This window comes from Dipodomys merriami, unplaced genomic scaffold, assembly GCF_024711535.1.
Source record: "Dipodomys merriami isolate MVZ:Mamm:240054 unplaced genomic scaffold, mDipMer1.0.p SCAF_1, whole genome shotgun sequence".
Taxonomy (NCBI): domain Eukaryota; kingdom Metazoa; phylum Chordata; class Mammalia; order Rodentia; family Heteromyidae; genus Dipodomys; species Dipodomys merriami.
Genome location: NW_027202270.1, coordinates 129,010,701 through 129,028,775, shown reverse-complemented (window position 1 = coordinate 129,028,775; position 18,075 = coordinate 129,010,701). Strand labels below are relative to the sequence as shown.

The 18,075-nt window shown below is 45.9% G+C and overlaps 1 protein-coding gene across 2 annotated transcripts in view; it reads right to left on the bottom strand.

The window, feature by feature from the left end:
* Positions 1 to 3,533: 3,533 nt before the first annotated feature.
* Zfyve1 (zinc finger FYVE-type containing 1) overlaps positions 3,534 to 18,075 on the bottom strand; it is a 60,669-nt gene continuing 46,127 nt past the window's right edge. The window contains exons 1-9 of one of the 2 annotated variants that reach the window (XM_070030879.1): positions 17,916 to 18,029; positions 14,267 to 14,373; positions 11,840 to 11,948; positions 11,236 to 11,333; positions 11,033 to 11,150; positions 9,205 to 9,375; positions 7,636 to 7,816; positions 6,549 to 6,662; positions 3,534 to 5,130 (exon numbers count right to left, since the gene is read on the bottom strand). In XM_070030879.1, the coding sequence (XP_069886980.1) occupies positions 4,898 to 5,130; positions 6,549 to 6,662; positions 7,636 to 7,816; positions 9,205 to 9,375; positions 11,033 to 11,150; positions 11,236 to 11,333; positions 11,840 to 11,948; positions 14,267 to 14,331 (1,089 nt within the window). In that variant the 5' untranslated portion in view covers positions 14,332 to 14,373; positions 17,916 to 18,029 and the 3' untranslated portion in view covers positions 3,534 to 4,897. Of the gene's footprint in view, positions 5,131 to 6,548; positions 6,663 to 7,635; positions 7,817 to 9,204; positions 9,376 to 11,032; positions 11,151 to 11,235; positions 11,334 to 11,839; positions 11,949 to 14,266; positions 14,374 to 17,915; positions 18,030 to 18,075 lie in introns of those variants that run through there. The other variant, XM_070030870.1, reaches the window with a different exon arrangement.

Genomic DNA, 18,075 nt, shown 5'->3' with positions numbered 1-18,075 from the left:
GCTAGACCGATTTGCTTCAACTAAGCCAGCAGTTGGCTTAGAGAAGTGAACCTAGGGAAAATGATAAGAATTAGAAAGCTAAGCTCTGATAACAGCAGAAATTTGGCTTTTTTACTTTCCTGGAAGTAAAAGGTACTGACCTTATATAGGAGAGCAAAAGAACTCAGCCATGAGAGACAAAGCAAACATGAGGGGAGGAGCTCCACACCGCAGTGCTTTGAAGGCTGCCTAGGCCCATACCCAGATCCTTGCACTTCTGAACCCTAGCCAGAGTCAGCTGAAGTATGGCTGCCAACCTTCCAGGCTGGTGGAAGAGCACAGCCACATAAGTACTTGCACAGTGCCTGGCATTTTAATAGCCACCTGAACATGAGTTCACTTCCACCAGTTCCCAAGTAAGCCAGCCATCTCTGCTAACCCCAAGGGACATGCCAAGCCCATTGCTTAGTAGACTACTCAGCTCAGCTATCTTCCAGTGAGTCCTTTTTACACATAAAGTTATAATAACACCTTTATTACCAGGTGTGGTGTTACACTAATCCCAGCACTTGGGAGACTGAAGCAGGATCTCAGGTTGGACGCCAGCCTGGGCTATATAGCAAGTCCCTATCATAAAGAGTAATAAAACCAGCTGAGCACCAGGGGGTCATTCCTGTAATCCTAGCTTCAGGAGGTTGAGATATGAGGACTGGCTCAATGCCAGGTCATGGAAGAAAGTCCATGAGACTTCAATTAAATACCAAGCCCATAGTGGAATTGTGACTTCAGTGGTAAAGGGCTAGCTGTGAACATGAAAGCTCAAGCACAGCACCCAGGCCCTGAGTTCAAGACCCAGACAGACAAAGCACCGTTTACATAGCACCCCCACCAAGGTGGGGGAAGTGTTCAGTGCTATTGGATGTCAGGACAGTAGTTATTCTTGCAGAGGAACAGGGAGTCCCTGGAGTACAGCCATGATTCTTAGTCTGGGTGCTGGTTGGTTTTCTTGTGTTTAGCTACAGAAAATTAATCACTACTGCAATGTAGACAGCTGAGAATATCTTTGTTTTTAGCCTGCACTTAGGTAACTTATCAAACAAAAACAGAACCTCCTATTTGACACTGGTAACTCCTCTGCTAAGTACTCTGAGAAGAGTTCTAAAGAGTCTTCTGTGTGGTTCCTTTAAAAGCAAAACCAAAACAAGCACAGGTAACAATGTTGCTCGCCTGTAATCCTAGCTAATCAAGAGGCTGAGATCAGAGGATCATAGTTCAAAGCCAGTTCAGGCAGGAAAATCCATTAGATTCATCTCCAATAAACAGGAAAAATCTGAAGTGGTGCTGTTGTTAAATAGTAACGTGCCAGCCCTGAATAAAAAAGCCAAGCAAAAATGCAAGGCACAGGCCGGGCACCAGTGGCTCACGCTTGTAATCCTAGCTACTTAAGAGGCTGAGATCTGGGGATCATGGTTCCAAGCCAGCCCGGGCAGAAAAGTCATCTCCAATAAACCACTAGAAAACAGGAAATGGCACTGTGGCTCAAGCGGTAGAGCACTCGCCTTGAGGAGAGTGCAGGGACAGCGCCCAAGCCCAGAGTTCAAGCCCCACGACTGACCAAAAAAAAAAAAAAAATGCAAGGCCCTAAGTTCATATCTCAGTACTGACAAACACAAAAGGCAGTAAGTTGGTGCTAGAAGTATAGCTCAGTGGAAAAACAATTGCCTATCATGTATGAGGCTCTAGTTTCTATCCCTGGGAACATGTACACATGCACACCCACAAACATTTTCCATGCCTCCATAGATCACAATTTTTTTTGTTGTTTCGTTGCGGGGCTTGAACTCTGGGCCTGGGCGCTGTCCTTGAGCTCCTCAGCTCAAGGTGAATGCTCTATCACTTGAACCACAGCACCACTTCTGTTTTCTGGTGGTTAACTGGAGATAAGAGTCTCACAGACTTTCCTGCCCAAGCTGGTTTTGAACCATGGATTCTCAGATCTCAGCCTCCAGAGTAGATAGGATTAAAGGCATGAGCCACCAGCACCTGGAGATCACTATGTTTTTTTAGACCCAGATATTCCAACTCAGAAATAATATCCAGTTTTCTACTAGAGAAATTTGCCCAGAGAACCAAAGCCACTACATAGCTGTTGCTCAGCTGTGTAGGCCCTAACTCAGCAATCCACTCAGACCCAAATTAGCCTGTCCTGTCCTTGTTCCAGCAATCCCTAGTTCTGTGGCAGGTCTGAGGAACAGTACAGGATGACTTGTGGACCCTCTAGTCACCCCTACATATATGAATGTTCAAGACAATCACAAAGTTCTGAACCCACTTGGCAAACTAGTCTGGGGTATGCTGTCAATGTACCTAAAGCTAGAGGGGAAAAAAAGGATACTGTTAAGATTAATAAAACTCACTCCAAGCCAGGTGCCAGTGGTTCACACTTATAATCTTATCTACTTAGGAGGCTGAGATCTGAGGATCCCAGTGCCAAGCCAATCTAGGCAGACAAATCCATGAGACTCATTCCCAGTTAACCAGCAAAAAGCCAAATGTAGCTCAAGTGGTAGAGCACCAGACTTGACTGAAAAAGCCAAAGCCAAGCAAGAGCACATGGCCCTAAATTCAAGCCCTAGTACCAGGCCCCCCCATACACACCAAAAGAAAAGAAAAAAAAATCACTAAAACTAGGTAGTGACATACACCTTTAATCAGGAGGCAGAGATGGGAAGATTAACTGAGGCTCAAGTTTTTGAGACCAGCCTGGACAATAGTGAGACCCCATCTCAAAAATACCTATATGATGCCAGGCACCGGTGGCTCACACCTGTAATCCTAGCTCAGACCTCAGGAGACTGAGGTCTGAGGATCACAGTTCTAAGCCACCTTGGGCAGGAAAAGCCATAAGACTCTTATCTCCAGTAAGCCACTCAGAAAACTGAAAGTGGTGCTATAGCTCAAGCGGTAGAGCACTCGCCTTGAGCTAAAGAACTGAGGGATAGTGCCCAAGCCCTGAGTTCCAGCCCCATGACCGACAAAATAAATAAATAAATAAAAATAAAAAAATATATATATATATGATTCCAGGCATTGGTGGCTAATACTTATAATCCTAACTACACAAGAGGCTGAGATCTGAGGATCAGAGTTTGAAGCCAGCCTAGGCAGTAAAGTCTGTGAGACTCATCTCCACTAAACTAAAAATGCCACAAGTGGAGCTGTAGCTCAAATAGTAAAGCACTAACTAGTCTTGAGCAGAAGAGGCTTAGAGTTCAAGCCCCAAGACTGGCACACACACAAAAAAATCCTTTCAATTATAAAACATAAAATGGTTCTGTGGTCTTAAAACCTGACTTTTCTAAAGAAAAGTTATTTGTCAGAGTAATGTTATTTGTCAGTAATAAAGAGCAGTGTTTCCAGTTGCCTCTGGACATAAGCCTCCCATTTGGCATCTGCACTGCCATGTCATGAGTTATGTATGTTTCCACCAACAGCAGAGAGATGTAAGCACAGTGTACTGATGGAGTTATGAGGAAAGAGTCACACAGTCCATGTTCAGCAGGAAGATTCCTTTATGATGGTGAATTTGATACACAGTTCTAGAATAGGGCCTCAGTCACTGGAGGCAGGAAGGAGCAGGTCTAAGAAGGACCAACCCACACCAGGGCTCACATCACACGGATACTCACCCCAGGAAGGACTGCCCATGCACCTCCCCAAGGCTCCACCCACCCACCAGTTCAGTCAAGAACTATGTTGCTGTAATTCCTTTTTGGCCATTGAAGATAAAACTCCACCCTGAAGAGAGGATTTCTGAACAACAGTCTCTTTCCAGTCATGATAGCTATGCATGTCCAAGCTCTTGATGAGAGAACATTCTTTCATTTGACTTCTCTTGCAAAAGCCAAAGAGAATTTCTTTCTGTATGATCTGATGAAATATTTATATAGGCTTTAAAAAAAACAAACAGTCCATTCTGTGCTGTTTCCCTTGAAGGTTTTCTCATGATCACCCCTCAACAGCTAGAGAGGTTGTGTGTCTGGGAACAAAGAATAAGACACTTTAAGCAATAAATTCTAGTGTGACACTCACTAGGTCATGGGCTCCAAGGGTGGCAGGTGCTGATGTAGGAGCAGGGCCTGGCCTTCTAGGAAAGCTTAGTGGACACAGTGTCAATGACCAGGGACACTGCTGGAGAAGACCCAGATCACCCTGATCCTTTCCTGCTGAGGGATGCCACAGCATCTGCATTTGGCCTTCTCAGGACCAAAGACCTCACTTCCAACCCTCCACCCACACTAGTGGGTGGCACATTAAGCAGGGTGGTCTCTGGCTAAAACAGGCTGAAACCAATGGGCTTCAACTTCCTGGGCCCAATGGAGCTCTCTTCAGGCTGCTTCCAGCAGGAGGACCTGGGAAGTTCACTATCCAGGCAGCAAGGGAAAGGAAAAGACCAGGAGGGAGAGGCTGCCAGGGCTGAGAGAGAAGCAGCTACAGGCTCTGGATCTGGCTCGTCTTTGTGCAAAGACCTGCTGCTGCCACGGCCACCTTAGCCCTGTACTGGAGACGGGGGCGTTTGCACAGCCAGCAGCAGCCTTAACACACTCCCAGAGTTCCCTTTCATTTGTATATATTGAGCAATACATAGATAGGTAAGACTTATTATTCTTAACTGAAATTAATGCAACGGATTCAGGTTCATGCCCCTTTGCTGTGAGCTGCTCGGTCCCCTGCCCTGAGGGGTTTATGCCTTCGGGCCTGCCGCCAGGCTCACCCCATGGAGGAAAAGTGGCCCCAGGATGAGGAGAGGAGAGGACATACACAACAGGTGACCGGGAGGAGGGCCTACCTCAAATGACTTCTGTTTCTAACCCTGAGAACCTAAGGAATTGTGAAGGACTCGGAGAGGGAGCTGGGGTTAAAGGTCACCGGGCTTTTTATTGCAGTTGAAGCAGACTCGGACAGGATGATCCCAGCCACGAGAAGGGACAGCCCGGCGGTCATGGGAGCACTCGTCACAGAAGCCCTGTCCGCAGGCGCGGCAGTGGTGCTTGGACAGTTTGACGCTGAACTCCTTGCGGCAGTTGTGGCAGTGCAGGATCTCGTGGTCAGGCACCCAGTAGGCCGGCCTGGCTGCATCCTTCACCAGGCCTGAGGTGGGGAGAACCACGATGGTCAGGACACTCAAACCCAGACTGGCAAGAGGGCCTCCTCGGACACTGGCTTGTGCACCCAGAATCGCCAGCAGTGCTTTTAGAAATCCCAGACCATGCAGATGACACTCTCTGGGGCTGGGCAGAGGCACTGACAGTTGCATCCCTACTAAGTTCTCCACGGAGACCTGCTGGAACAACTAAAAGCAAGTCTGGCCTAGAATGAGACAAACTTGCACCCATACTCCACTGAGCACCAGTGAACTAGCAGCAAGCTGCAGGATTAGAAGCTGTTACTGCACTCACTGCCCAGGGGCTTACTCACTTTTAACCCCCCTCCAAGACAGATGAGAATGACAAGAAATAACATGGCTAACACCCTGGGGCCTGGCAGATCGTGGCAAGTGAGCCAAGAGGCTCACTTACTACATGTAGAGGCAGCCTGTCAGGTGCCAACAGCAGCCCTTGCCCTGCCAGGTACCCCTGAACTTCATGGCAGGGCAAATCTACTTGTTCCTATACCCTGGAGTTAAAAACTCATCATTTCACTCTGTGAGCTATGTGGTCCAAACCTTTTTTAAATCACCTACCTGGAGAGCTGATTTCTCCCCTACAGTATGCCAAACTATTACCAGACCTACCCAACCCTGCTAAAGCCTCATTGGTCCTCATTGGTTGGTTTCTTAACCAATGGTTTTCCTTTTGCCAGTAGTTTACACTCATATCTGCAGCTGGGGCACAACCTTACATGTTAAACTCACAGCAAGCTGTAATGCACTAAAGAGAGGTTCAAGTTCTTTGACATGCCTCCCATCTGTGACACCCCTACTCACTCCTGCCCTAATCTAGGTAGGCTCTGTGGCGGCAACACACTTACCAGTTTGCAAGCCTGGACTGCAAAGAAGCTGACATTGTCTACTTTCTGTTTCTTTCTGGAAACATAAGCTCCTAAAGCCTTCAACCACCATTTATGGCCAGCTACAACTGAAGATACCATGTGGAAAGGCCTGAGAAACCTGGGCTCTACTGCCCACTTCCAACTGTCCCATGGGAGCACCTGACATATGCCATCCTAGGAAATCAGACAGTAACTTTAGGCAACGCTACTGGGAGCTAAATAATTACCCTTCCTGACTTCTAGACTCACACACTTGTAAGAAGAAATAAAATAGTGGTAGCGAGGCCTTTACATTTCAAAATTGTTATGCATAAATAGATGATTGAAGAGGATGGCCTTCAGGAATAAACAGGAAGCTACTAAGGGATTCAGCAGAAACAAGCAAATGTAAAATTTTAATTGACTCCTTACTGCCCACCTCAATCTAGGTGGGCGAGCATTTGTGAAAACAGTCCAGGGCACCTGGAAACCCTTCATCCCACATACGCTATCCCCAAGAGAAGCAATGCCAGGCCCACCTAGTGGTATGTCAATGGCTGTCACCACGGCTCCTAGAGTGTTCTGCACCGCCTCGCCCACCTTCCGAGCGATCAGTGTTCCACCTTCATCATCTGCCTGTGCCTCGGTAACATCTGCAGAAATAAGGAAAAAGGAAAACCTGCTGCCTCCTAGTCATTTCCCAAATGGAAAAATTAGGGCCACAGCATGACACTTCGAAGTCTACTCCCTGGACTGCTATGCTGTCCTGTAATTTCAGCCAGGCCCGGAAATTGAATGACATTTGCTGTCCTTTAGCTCCAATATTCAAGAACTATTTGTAAGACTCTTTTAAGGTCACCAAGAAAGGTTCGGAAGCCAGGCACCAGTGGCTCACACCCGTAATCCTACTTATGTAGAAGGCTGGAATCTGAGGACTGCGGCTCAAAGCTGGCTGGCAGGGAAGTCTGTGAGACTTCTCCAATTAAACACCAAAAAAGCTGGAAGTGGAGTTGTGACTCAAATGGCAGAGGACTAGCTTTGACCAAAAAAGCTCAGGGACAGCATCCATGCCCAGCATCAAAAACAAGGAAGAAAAGGAGGGGGGTGAGGGGAGAGAGGTGGCTCAGTGGCAGAGTGCTTGCCTTGCATGCATGAGGCCCGGGTTCAATTCCTCAGCACTATATAAACAGAAAAAGTAGAAGTGGTGCTGTGGGTCAAGTGGTAGAGAGCTACCCTTGAGCTGAAGAGCTCCGAGACAGCACCCATGCCCAGAGTTCAAGCACCATGACTGACCAAAAAAAAAAAAAAGAAGAGGTTCCCAGGACAAGGACTCAGGCTGCTGATGAACTGCAGGCTTCCCAGAATCCAATGACTATGTGTATATATTCCTTCCCTCAGAAGCACCTCCACAGCTCAGCCAGACTCAATCTTCAGAGGAACAGTACCTGCAGACTCACTGACAAAAGAGCTTAGAGGATGACCAGTCCTACCAGAGGAGTAATTGCCCTCAGGAGTGTGATGTGGTGAGGAGCAGGATTAGGGCGGTGGCAGTCCAGTTGCCCACTCACAGTGAATACAAAGGAGGGTGGTTCCCCCTCCACCCTTGCAGCTCCTGCCCCACGTTACCTAACTGGACATTCCTGGCATCGTAGCAGTTGTCACACACCCGTACAGGCGCAGGCCCCCAGCCCCGCTCAGGCACTGGCCGAGTCTTGGACGAGCAGCTGTCGCAGAAGCCCTCCCCACAGGCCCGGCAGTGATGCTTGGTGTCGTTGTCTTTAAAGGACGTCCCACATTTGTTGCAGCTCTGTTTCAAGCCCAAAACAAGACAGAGAGGTAGGACTCCTACATGTCTGTTCAACTAAGAAAAGGCAACAAGACCCAAAAGCAACCAGAAACTCCTGGAAGTCGGTTTTAATCAAATTTTCTGGTAACAAGAATGATGTGAATGTGGAAAGGGGTGCAGGGTTAAGTTTCCTGACACAAGGTGATAAGGCTGAAGTCAGGTGCATATTTGTGGCATCCTAAAGATTTATGGATCAAGCTAAAGATGACCCTAAATGACTCTTCTCCATCTCTGTATCAATGGCCCTGAACATCTGAGAAATACTAACTGGCCCTCACATTTAAGGAAGCTAGAACCCACCACAAGGAAAATGCTTGGAAAGCTGAGCATGGTGACTCAAACCTGAAATCCTAGCTACTTGAAAAGATACTGAGGGATCGTGTTTCAAGGCTAGCCCAATAAAAACATAAACATGGGGCTAGGAAGGTGGCTCAGTGGTAGAGCGCTTGCCTTGCATGCATGAGGCCCTGGGTTCGATTCTTCAGCACCACATAAGCAAAAAGAAAAAAGCCAGAAGTGGCACTGTGGCTCAAGTGGTAGAGCGCTAGCCTTGAGCTGAAGAGCTGAGGGACAGCACCCAGGTCCAGAGTTCAGGCCCCACGACCAGACCCAAACAAAACAAAACAAAACATAAATATTCCTAAGACTCCATCTTGACCCATGCTGGGTACAATGGTGTCTGGGGAAGCACAATGTCTGGGTGCTGTAGCACATACATGTCATCCCCAGTGATGCAGAAAAGCAAAAAGAAGAAGATCACAATCTAGGACAGCTCAGCCATAAAATGAGACTATCTTGAAAATAACCAACCCAATTCAATATACACTCTATGGAAAATGAACTATGCAAGTTGTGGGCAGGGATGGGAGTGGGAAACTAGGGGAAAGCAAAGGAAGTGGTAAATGTCAAAAAAAAAAAAAGACATGAAATGGTAACATCTCTGTACAACACCTTAATAACAATGGAATTACATATTTTTTAAAAGTAATGAAATATCTAACCCAAAAAGGGGTGGTGGGCTGGTTCAAGTGACACGAGTGTCTGCTCTGACCTAAAAATCCCAGTTTCCTCCCTCCTCTGACACACACACACACACACACACACACACACACACACACACACACACACACACACACACGATAAAATACTTGCAGAATAACACAAAAGGAAAGCCATGAGCAACGAGGTACCTAGCTGCTTCAAAGTTTCTCTTTTCTATACTCTTAGAGATAATTGCACTGGGGAAAAATCTGTTGCCCTTCCTTGCTGAACTAACTAAGCATGTGGCAAAGTGGCATCAGCAGGATAGGCTGTAACAGGAAATGCAGGGGTATCTGGGCATACCATACCAGGATCTGGGAATTGGGTCTCCAGTAGGCTGGAGCAATCTGATCTGTCAGCCAGGAAGTCACAGCCTTGGTGGGCCCAAGGCTGAGCTCAGACACAGACTGAGCCATGAAGTTCATCCCATCCAACAAGCGCTGGGCAGCATTGTTGTTGTCCTTCAGAAATGCATCAGTCTGAAAAGAAAATGCAGGCTCCCATCATATTCTGAATTAAAGGAAGAAAAGGATGAGAAGGAAAAGGGTATCTAGTGGCCAACACAAAACTCTAAACTCCCTGGCAGGGGAAAATGGAGACAGACCAGAAAGCTTTCTGGCCTTAGGACAGTGCAGTCTGCAATTGGTCAGCACTGACATATTCTAATCAAAGTAATCCAAAAACTTGATTGGTGGGCAGCTGTTCAATTCAGGACTAACTTGTCCCTACAATAAAGAAGGTCATACCTCCTCTCCCTATTCCACAGTTCTTCTGCTACCAGCCATCTCTAGGCATTTGATTTCTGTGAGTATAATAGCTATTATGGGTTTGACTTCCTGCTAGACAAAACTTTCTGGGAATAATGATTTCTCTTTTCCAAAGAATCTAGCACAATTCAGGGCACACAGTCCTTTAACAACACATGCTGAAATGATAGATGGACGGACCAAAAGCAAAGTACTCTCCTAATCAAAAGAACTATGAGGAATACAACCAAGGAACAAATTGCTGCACTAGTGTTTTGCTGAATTAGAACAAACTCTCACCAAATGTGAATAGTGACTTTTTTTGTTGTTGTTGTTCAGTTGTGGAACTTGAACTCTGGGCCTGGGCACTGTCCTTCGGCTCTTCAGCTCAAGGCGAGTGCTCTACCACTTGAACCACAGCACCATTCCAGTTTTTCCAGTGGTTAACTGAAGATAAGAGTCTCATGGAGGCCAGGAACCAGTGGCTCATGCCTGTTATCTCAGGACGCTGAGATCTGAGGATTGCGGTTCAAAGCCAGCCCGGGCAGGAAAGTCCATGAGATTCTTATCTCCAACAAATCACTCAGAAAGCCAGAAGTGGCACAGTGGCTTGTGGTAGAGCGCAAGCCTTGAGCTGAAGAGCTGAGGGACAGCGTTCAGGCCCAGAGTTCAAGCCCTATGACTGACCAAAAAAAAAAAAAAAAAAAAAAAGTTTCGTGGATGCTGGGAAGGTGGCTCAGAGGTAGCATGCTTGCCTTGCACAACAAGGCCCTGGGTTCCTTTCCTCAGTAACACATAAGCAGAAAAAGCCAGAAGTGGCACAGTGGCTCAAGTAGTAGAGTGCTGGTCTTGAGCTGAAGAGCACAGGGACAGAACTCAGGCCCAGAGTTCAGGCCCCACAACCGAACAACAACAATAACAAAAAAGAGTCTCATTGACTTTCTTACTCCGGCTAGCTTTGAATTGTGATCCTTAGATCTCAGCCTCCTGAGCAGCTAGGATTACAGGGGTGAGCCACCAGCGCCAGCTTTTTTTTTGTTTTGTTTTGTCAGGGCCATGCCATATTCCCAGTTTGGTCTCAAACTTCTGAGCTCAAGGAATCCTCCTACCTCCACTTCTGGCTTTTTTGTGTGATTAATTGGAGATACGGGTCTCATAAGACTTTTCTGCCTACTTTGGTTTAGAACCATGACTCTCAGATCTCAGCCTCTTGAGTAGCTAGGATTATAGGCATCAGCCAATTGACATCCATCCCAGAGCACTTCTAAATCACTGATACACTGAAATTCATGGCTTATTTTCCTTCAAAACAAGCTCCACCTCTCCTAACATACCAATAATTGAATGGTCTAAGAGAAAGGAGGAGGAAAATCAATGGAACAGGTCTTACTCCAGGCCACACATGCACAATCTCTGTCCGCACCACCGTATCCACAGGATCTTGGTTGCCAAACCAGTACTGTCGACTCCGATAGACCACACCACAGTTAGGACATTCAATTACATACCTACAAGAGAGACAAATAGTGTTTCCCAGATATACGCTGGGGAGACAAAACTTTATATACCATTTAGCTCTGTTGGTAAACTTACCCAGACCAGGCATATTTTGCAAGACCCATCCAGGGAGAGTCAGTGGAAGCAGATGTTTTGGGCACCACGCTGACTTCCTTGCCCCTCTCATAGCAGGCCTGAAACATGAAGCACTCTGCCAGCTTATTCTAGACCCCAGGGCCTCTGCCCATCCTGCAACCCCAGAAACTACACCAGCTGAGGGGGGGTCTGCGCCCTGACTTCAGCACCTCAGGAGGAAGTTCATTTCTTTAAAGAAGCCAGTGAAGCCCTGGATAATAGTGAACTATATGGCAGCCCTAAAACAAAGCTCAAAATTATTCTACTGTCATACACAGGAGAAAGCCATCAAAACCAATTTCCTGAAAAGCACTTCTAGGAGGAAAATGAATGGTCCGTGTATATGATCCTTATAAATGAGCTCAACAGAAGCTGTTTTAATAAACTAAAGGGGCCATGACAATGAGGACATGTGAGTTCCTTTGGTGAGAGCTGAGAAGTTCCAAATATTCAATTTGAATGCAATACTTTAGCGTATTACAAAGGGCAGCCCAAGAAAACCCTTCCAATAGGAGCACACCTAACAAGATGGCCACTAAAGGAAAGAGAGGTGTAAAAGACTCACCTTACAGGTATAAACCCGGTTGTCATACTGGTGGGAGTATCTGCAGCGGCTCTTGGCTTCATGAGGCACTCCTTCCTTTCCATGATTCATGCTGTTCTTACAGCCAGCCCTGAGGGAAGCCCAAAACTGACAATGAGAAGACTAGAGAGCCAGTGTCACTTACCCAGTAGAGTTTGATCCTGAGCCAGGCACAGGCCTGAAAACAGAGCTGGGCGCTAACTGGGCTTTGGTGCTTAGCACAAAGAGTGTTTCACCCATATGTTCCTCTCTGATTGCTGTAATCAACAGCATGACAGAGGTAGAACAACTATTACTTTGTAAGGGGAAAAAGCAAGAGGGAAAAAGGCAAAATCGACCTGGAGGAGTCAAAAGACAACAACTTACCCAGAAATGAAATCTGAACACCTCTGGGTTCATGTGGCTCATGCCTGTATACTTACCTACTCAAGGCTAAGATCTGATGATCTTGGTTCAAAGCTAGCCTGGGCAGAAAAGTCCTTGATACTCTTTTACCTCCAATGAACCACTAAAAAGCAGTGCAACCGTGGTTCAAGTGGCAGAGCGCCGGCCTTGAGTAAACAAGCTGAGGGATAGCACCCAAACCCTGAGTTCAAGCCTAGTACTAGCAAACAGATCCTATGAAACTAAAAATCCAAAAGGATAAAATGGAAAATTCAGTCAGGAACTGGTGGCTCACTGCCATAATCCTAGCTACTCAAGAAGACCGTAGTTCAGAGCCAGCCCAAGTAGGAAAGTCTATGAGATTCTTATCTCCGATTAATCACCAAAAAGCAGGAAGTGGAGCTGTTGCTCAAGTGGTAGAGAAGAAAAAAAAAACGTAGAGACAGTGCCTAGGCCCTGAGTACAAGCAAGCCCCAGGATTAGCACCAAAAAAAAAAAAAAGAGAGAGAGAAAACTAAGCCAGAAGAGGCTGCCAAAATGCTAAACAAAAACTAACTCCAAAAACTTGGCAAAACATTAAAGGAAGGCCTACACTAAATAAGAAAAACTCAGATGAACAATGAACTGGGCCATCCTGACAAGGCAAAACAGAGATTACAACTTTAAAAATTCACTGTGATAGTAGAAAAAACTTTGGAAACCATGCTGAGGCTCAGTTAGAACTGGAAAGTAATTATCCAACAGTTCTTAAGCCCCTCATTCTTGGTTCATGGGATCAGTAATAAGGAAGGTAAATCACACTGGCAACTAACATTCCATTCCTCAAGCTGAAGTCTCCAAGGTCATCCTTAGTTCTCCTACTCTACAACTGTAAAATCCAAAGCCTTTAAAAAACACACACACACACACACAAAATCAGAGGTGGTTTTAGTACCAGCAAGCCACCTACGGACTTCAACGATGCCAAAGGCCATACATGACAGAGGTGGGCTTGTACAAAGGCAGTGGGTCCTGATATGGATGAAAACAATTCAATGTCAAGGGGACTGGGGCAGTGTCTGCAGAACAGGAAGACTACAATCTGACCTTGATGCTGCCTTTAAATCCCTGGGGCCCATCAGACAAGTCAAACTGTAATTTAATAGCTATCAACAGCTTAAACTAATACAGTAATACTTAAGGTTAAGTTCTGACAAGCAACACCAGAGCAACATTTGGGAATGTGTTAAAATTGTGAAATCTTAGGTACTTCCTTGGACATACTAAATGAGGAAAATGGGGTGAAGGTAAACAATCGTTTAACACACTCTTCAGGTTTCTGATACACACTCACATCTGAGAATCACCCCTCTGATCCCTCTAAAACCAAGTGGAGTCCAACATTGGTAACACTGCAACACCTTCAAGCATGGTCAAGACTAATAAGCATCTCAGGTCCCGCCCAGCCATGTGATTCAGAATGCTAGTCTAAGCTACATAACTGAATCATCTGAGTAGCCTTTGAAATACACCAATGCTAAAGCCACACCCTAGATCCTGTAAATAGGAATCTCTTGGAGGTGGGGCCTTGGCCTCCTTTCTGAATGTTCCCTGGAAAATGTGCTCCAAGCATTTGTCTGCATAATGGAAGGAATTACCTACAATCAATACCTACACCACAGTGAATAAAAAGAATACTCTGAATAAATGATTGAAAACTGTGGCTAAAAAGAAAGAAAAGCAGGCAACCCAAGGTCTTCTATAACAAATGCCCAAACGAAAAACCACTCAACTTCACCTCCATACCATAGTTTAAACCCTTCAAGGAATCCTTCAAAACCATGTACCCCTGAAGCCCTTGCTAACTCAAAGTATGGTCCCTGGACCATCAGGATCACTTAGGTACTGGTCAGCAATGCACCTGATTCACCCCCATCACTGGAATAAAAACCTTTTACCCAGACTCTGGGTAAAGCACACCAATCTGCAAGTACCACTCAGTCTCTAGCCCCAAGGTGGGCGATGGGCACAGCTGGCCTCACTTACCCACAGCTGAGGCACAGGGAGGAGCAGGTAAAGTACTCATCTGGAAAAAAGGAGCTGTGCGCCATCTGGTCATCAGGGATCTCACCGCTAAAGCGGTCACTCAGCGCCTGCCAACGAGAGAAGGTGGTGACATGAAGGCCCTCAGCAGACAGTCTGTGCCTTGGTGCTTCCTCTCCTGCCTTCCCAGGATCCTCGCTGCTATAGCATATTTCTTACAAGCACCAACATGGAAGAGGAACTCTAGTAACTTCTGCTCATTGCCTTTGACCTTGACCCAACTTGTGCCAACCCTCACCACAGAAAACCTTGGAAAGAACCAACCCATTGCCCAAGAGGTCAAAAGTAAGCAAAATAACTGCTCTTTCCTAATGCCTTGGAGGTTATAAACATCTCACACACTATTTTATTCAAGATCATCACAAATATTAACTAGTGCCCATTTTATATATGAAGCTAGATCAAAATACTGAGTGAGCTTTAGGAGGACAGGAGCCAAGAAGTGAGCTGGAAGTTTCCTGGGCTTCTGTCCCAGTCCACTTGTACTTCACTGGGCCAAAGAACTATCTCATGTAGAAATTAAGCATCAGCCAATAGAACAGCGAAGAATTACCACAGTGTTCCAGTCATTTATCAACAATATTAGCCTAAAAGATGACAGATGGCCAAAGTAAATGCCAAAAAGAAAGATAAAGAGAAGCAAATTGAAAAGTCTCTGTTGGAAGGTAGGTTCCATTTTTAATCCTCTATTTCTACTCCCTACTTTATATTCAAAGTATTTTTTCAGGCTAATTATAGATATAGGCTTTCCAGGCTTTAAAAACTATTCAATGCACACTAGTCAGAGTTCCTGTCAGTGCCTGAGTCTGAAGCAGCCAAGCACTGGGCAGAGGAAGAGAAGGGAAAGTAGGGAGGACAAGATGGTACCTCCCTTAGTGAAAGGCTAGAAAAAATTTTGAAATGGAATCTAGTAAAAGTACAGATTAGGTTTTAAACTCAAGCCATGAAAAGAGTTTCAATAAGAATTTTTTTCTTTTTTCTTTTTTTTTTTTTTGCCAGTCCTGGGACTTAGGGCCTAAGCATTGCCCTTGAGCTTCTTTTGCTCAAGGCTAGCACTTGAGCCACAGCACCACTTCCAACTTTTTGTTTTGTTTTGTTTTGGCCAGTCATGGGGCCTGAACTCTGGGCCTGGGCACTGTCCCTCACCTCTTCAGCTCAAGGCTAGTGTTCTACCACTCGAGCCATAGCGCCACTTCTGAATTTTTCTGCTTATGTGGTGCTGAAGAATTGAACCCAGGGCCTCAAGCATGCAAGACAAGCACTCTACCACTGAGCCACCTTCCCAGCCCCTTCCAACTTTTTCTGTTTATGTGGTACTGAGGAATCCAACCCAGGGCTTCATGCATGCAAGGCAAGCACTCTACCACTAAGTCACATCCCCAGTCCAAGAATTTCTTATGTCCCTGGGCTGGATATGTAGCTCACTGGTATAGTACTAGCCTAGCATACACAACCTCTGAGTCAAGCCCAAGCACTACAAAGTATAACAACATAGCCTCCTTTTTCTTTTTGGAAGGAAGTAGTCTCAAACCCAGAGTTGAAAACCCAAGGGGCACAGGATGCCAATGGCTTATGCCTTTAATCCTAGCTACCCAGGAGGCTGAGATCTAAGGATTATGGTTCCAAGCTAACCTAGGCAGAAAAGTCCTGTGAGACTCTTATCTCCAATTAACCACACAAAAGCCAGAAGTGGATCTGTGGTTCAAAGTGGTAGAGTGCTAGCCTTGAGTAAAAGCTCAGAGAAAGAGGGAAGGAGGGAAAGAAAAAGGAAAGAAGGGAAAAAGTGAGGTCTGGAAAGCCAGCTTATAGTTGGCAGTTCTGCACTTGGTGCTTCTGATTCCTTATCTATAGAATAGACACACAGCACACCATTGGTATTCTCCGCAGTAGGTCTCTACAGACCATTACATCTTAAGGATCAAAGGAGGCTAGCCATGCAGAGCACTTCCCACAAAGTGAGCACACACTGGGGCTGAGAAGGTGGCTCAGTGGTAGAGCGCTTGCCTTGCATGCATTAGGCCCTGGGTTCGATTCCTCAGCACCTCATAAACAGAAAAAGCTGGAAGTGCTGTGGCTCAAGTGGTAGAGCGCCAGCCTTGAGCGGAAGAGCTGAGGGACAGCGCCCAGGCCCAGACTTCATACCCCACGACCGCAAAAAAAATAAAACTAAAGTGAGCACACAGAAAATTGTTGGCCTCTGTGATTCCTGTCGTTGTTACCCTGGGCAGCTCACTCTTCTTCAGAAATAATGGCAATGAAGGTAGAAAAAATCAGTTGTGGGGCTGGGAAGGTGTCTCAGTGGTAGAGCGCTTGCCTTGCATGCATGAGGCCCTGGGTTCAATTCCTCAGCACCACATAAGCAAAAAGAAAAAATCCGGAAGTGGCGCTATGGCTCAAGTGGTAGAGTGCTAGCCTTGAGCTGAAGAGCTGAGGGACAGTGCCCAGGCCCAGAGTTCAGGCCTCGCGACCAGACCCCCCCCCCCCAAAAAAAAAAAAAAAAAAAAGAAAGAAAGAAAGAAAAAGAAAAAAGAAAACATCAGTTCTATGGCCTGGGAATGTGGCTTAGTGGTAGAGTGCTTGCCTAGCATGCATGAAGCCCTGGGTTTAATTCCTCAGTACTCCATACACAGAAAAAGCCAAAAGTGGTGCTGTGGCTTGAGCTAGCCGTGAGCAAAAGAAGTAGAGACAGTGCCCAGGCCCTGAGTTCAAGCCTCAGGACTGGCAAAAAAGCAAAATCAGCTGTAGGAAGAAGATTAAGTATCTAATGACAGAGAAAATAAGCAAACAACTAAGGAGTGTAGAAGCTGCTATCGATGATATGGTGGATACCATAACAGCATTTTTTTAGCCTCTGAATTTTACTTTTCCTACTTGTTTTCCTAAGGACAAATAGCAAGTTTTAACATTAGTTGAGTAACGAGATCAATTAGAGGAAAAGCTGCCTCCAGTGAACATAAATTTATAGCCCAATAATGCTGGCAGTGCGCTTTCTGTTCCAACTCAGTGGCCCAGGTCAATTCTCTGGAAGTTCTTCAACGAAGTAGAAGCCATTTCAAAGTATCTTAGAGCCTAACATGGTCAGTCTGCAGCCTGACTTTCCATGGCCCTCATGCCCTTGGAACTGCCAGCATTCTCTGCTGTAGGCAAATGGTAGCTTATGCTGTCCAAGACACCGGTAACTTCTTATGATGTCAGAAAGAGAAGAACTCTGATATAAACCACCTTCAGGCCATCCAAACTCTCACATGCTGGGTAAGGAAGCAACCATGCCACTTCTTTTACAAGTCCAACTTGACAGTAATGAGTCGACCTTTACAAGCTCAGAAAGCTTCACAAGAATCGAGAGTGTGAGACTATAATAGTATCTGTTTAAAAAAACAAACTGATGATAGTGTATTTCAGATTCAAGGATAGGGAAGACCTGTCCTCCTTTCTCTGTAATCTGATTTTTCTTGCCTAGTGTAGACATAGCCTTCACCAAATCCACATGCTTTTCTAGGTATAAATTTCAAAACCTGGGGATGAAGCACAGTAGTGTACCATGTGCTTCAATACCAGGCAGACAAACAAGTGAAAAAAATTCAAATCTCACATTATTCCATGGTTTCTCGGGCTCTCTTCCTCCTGAGGTGTCAAAGCTGGGAGGGAAAGGCAAGGAAGGGCCTCTTGTGAGAGTGACTGCAAAAGTATTTGAAGCAAATCTGAAGACTTGGTTGCCTGGAGACTGGATGATCTTGAACCTTAGTTGCCTT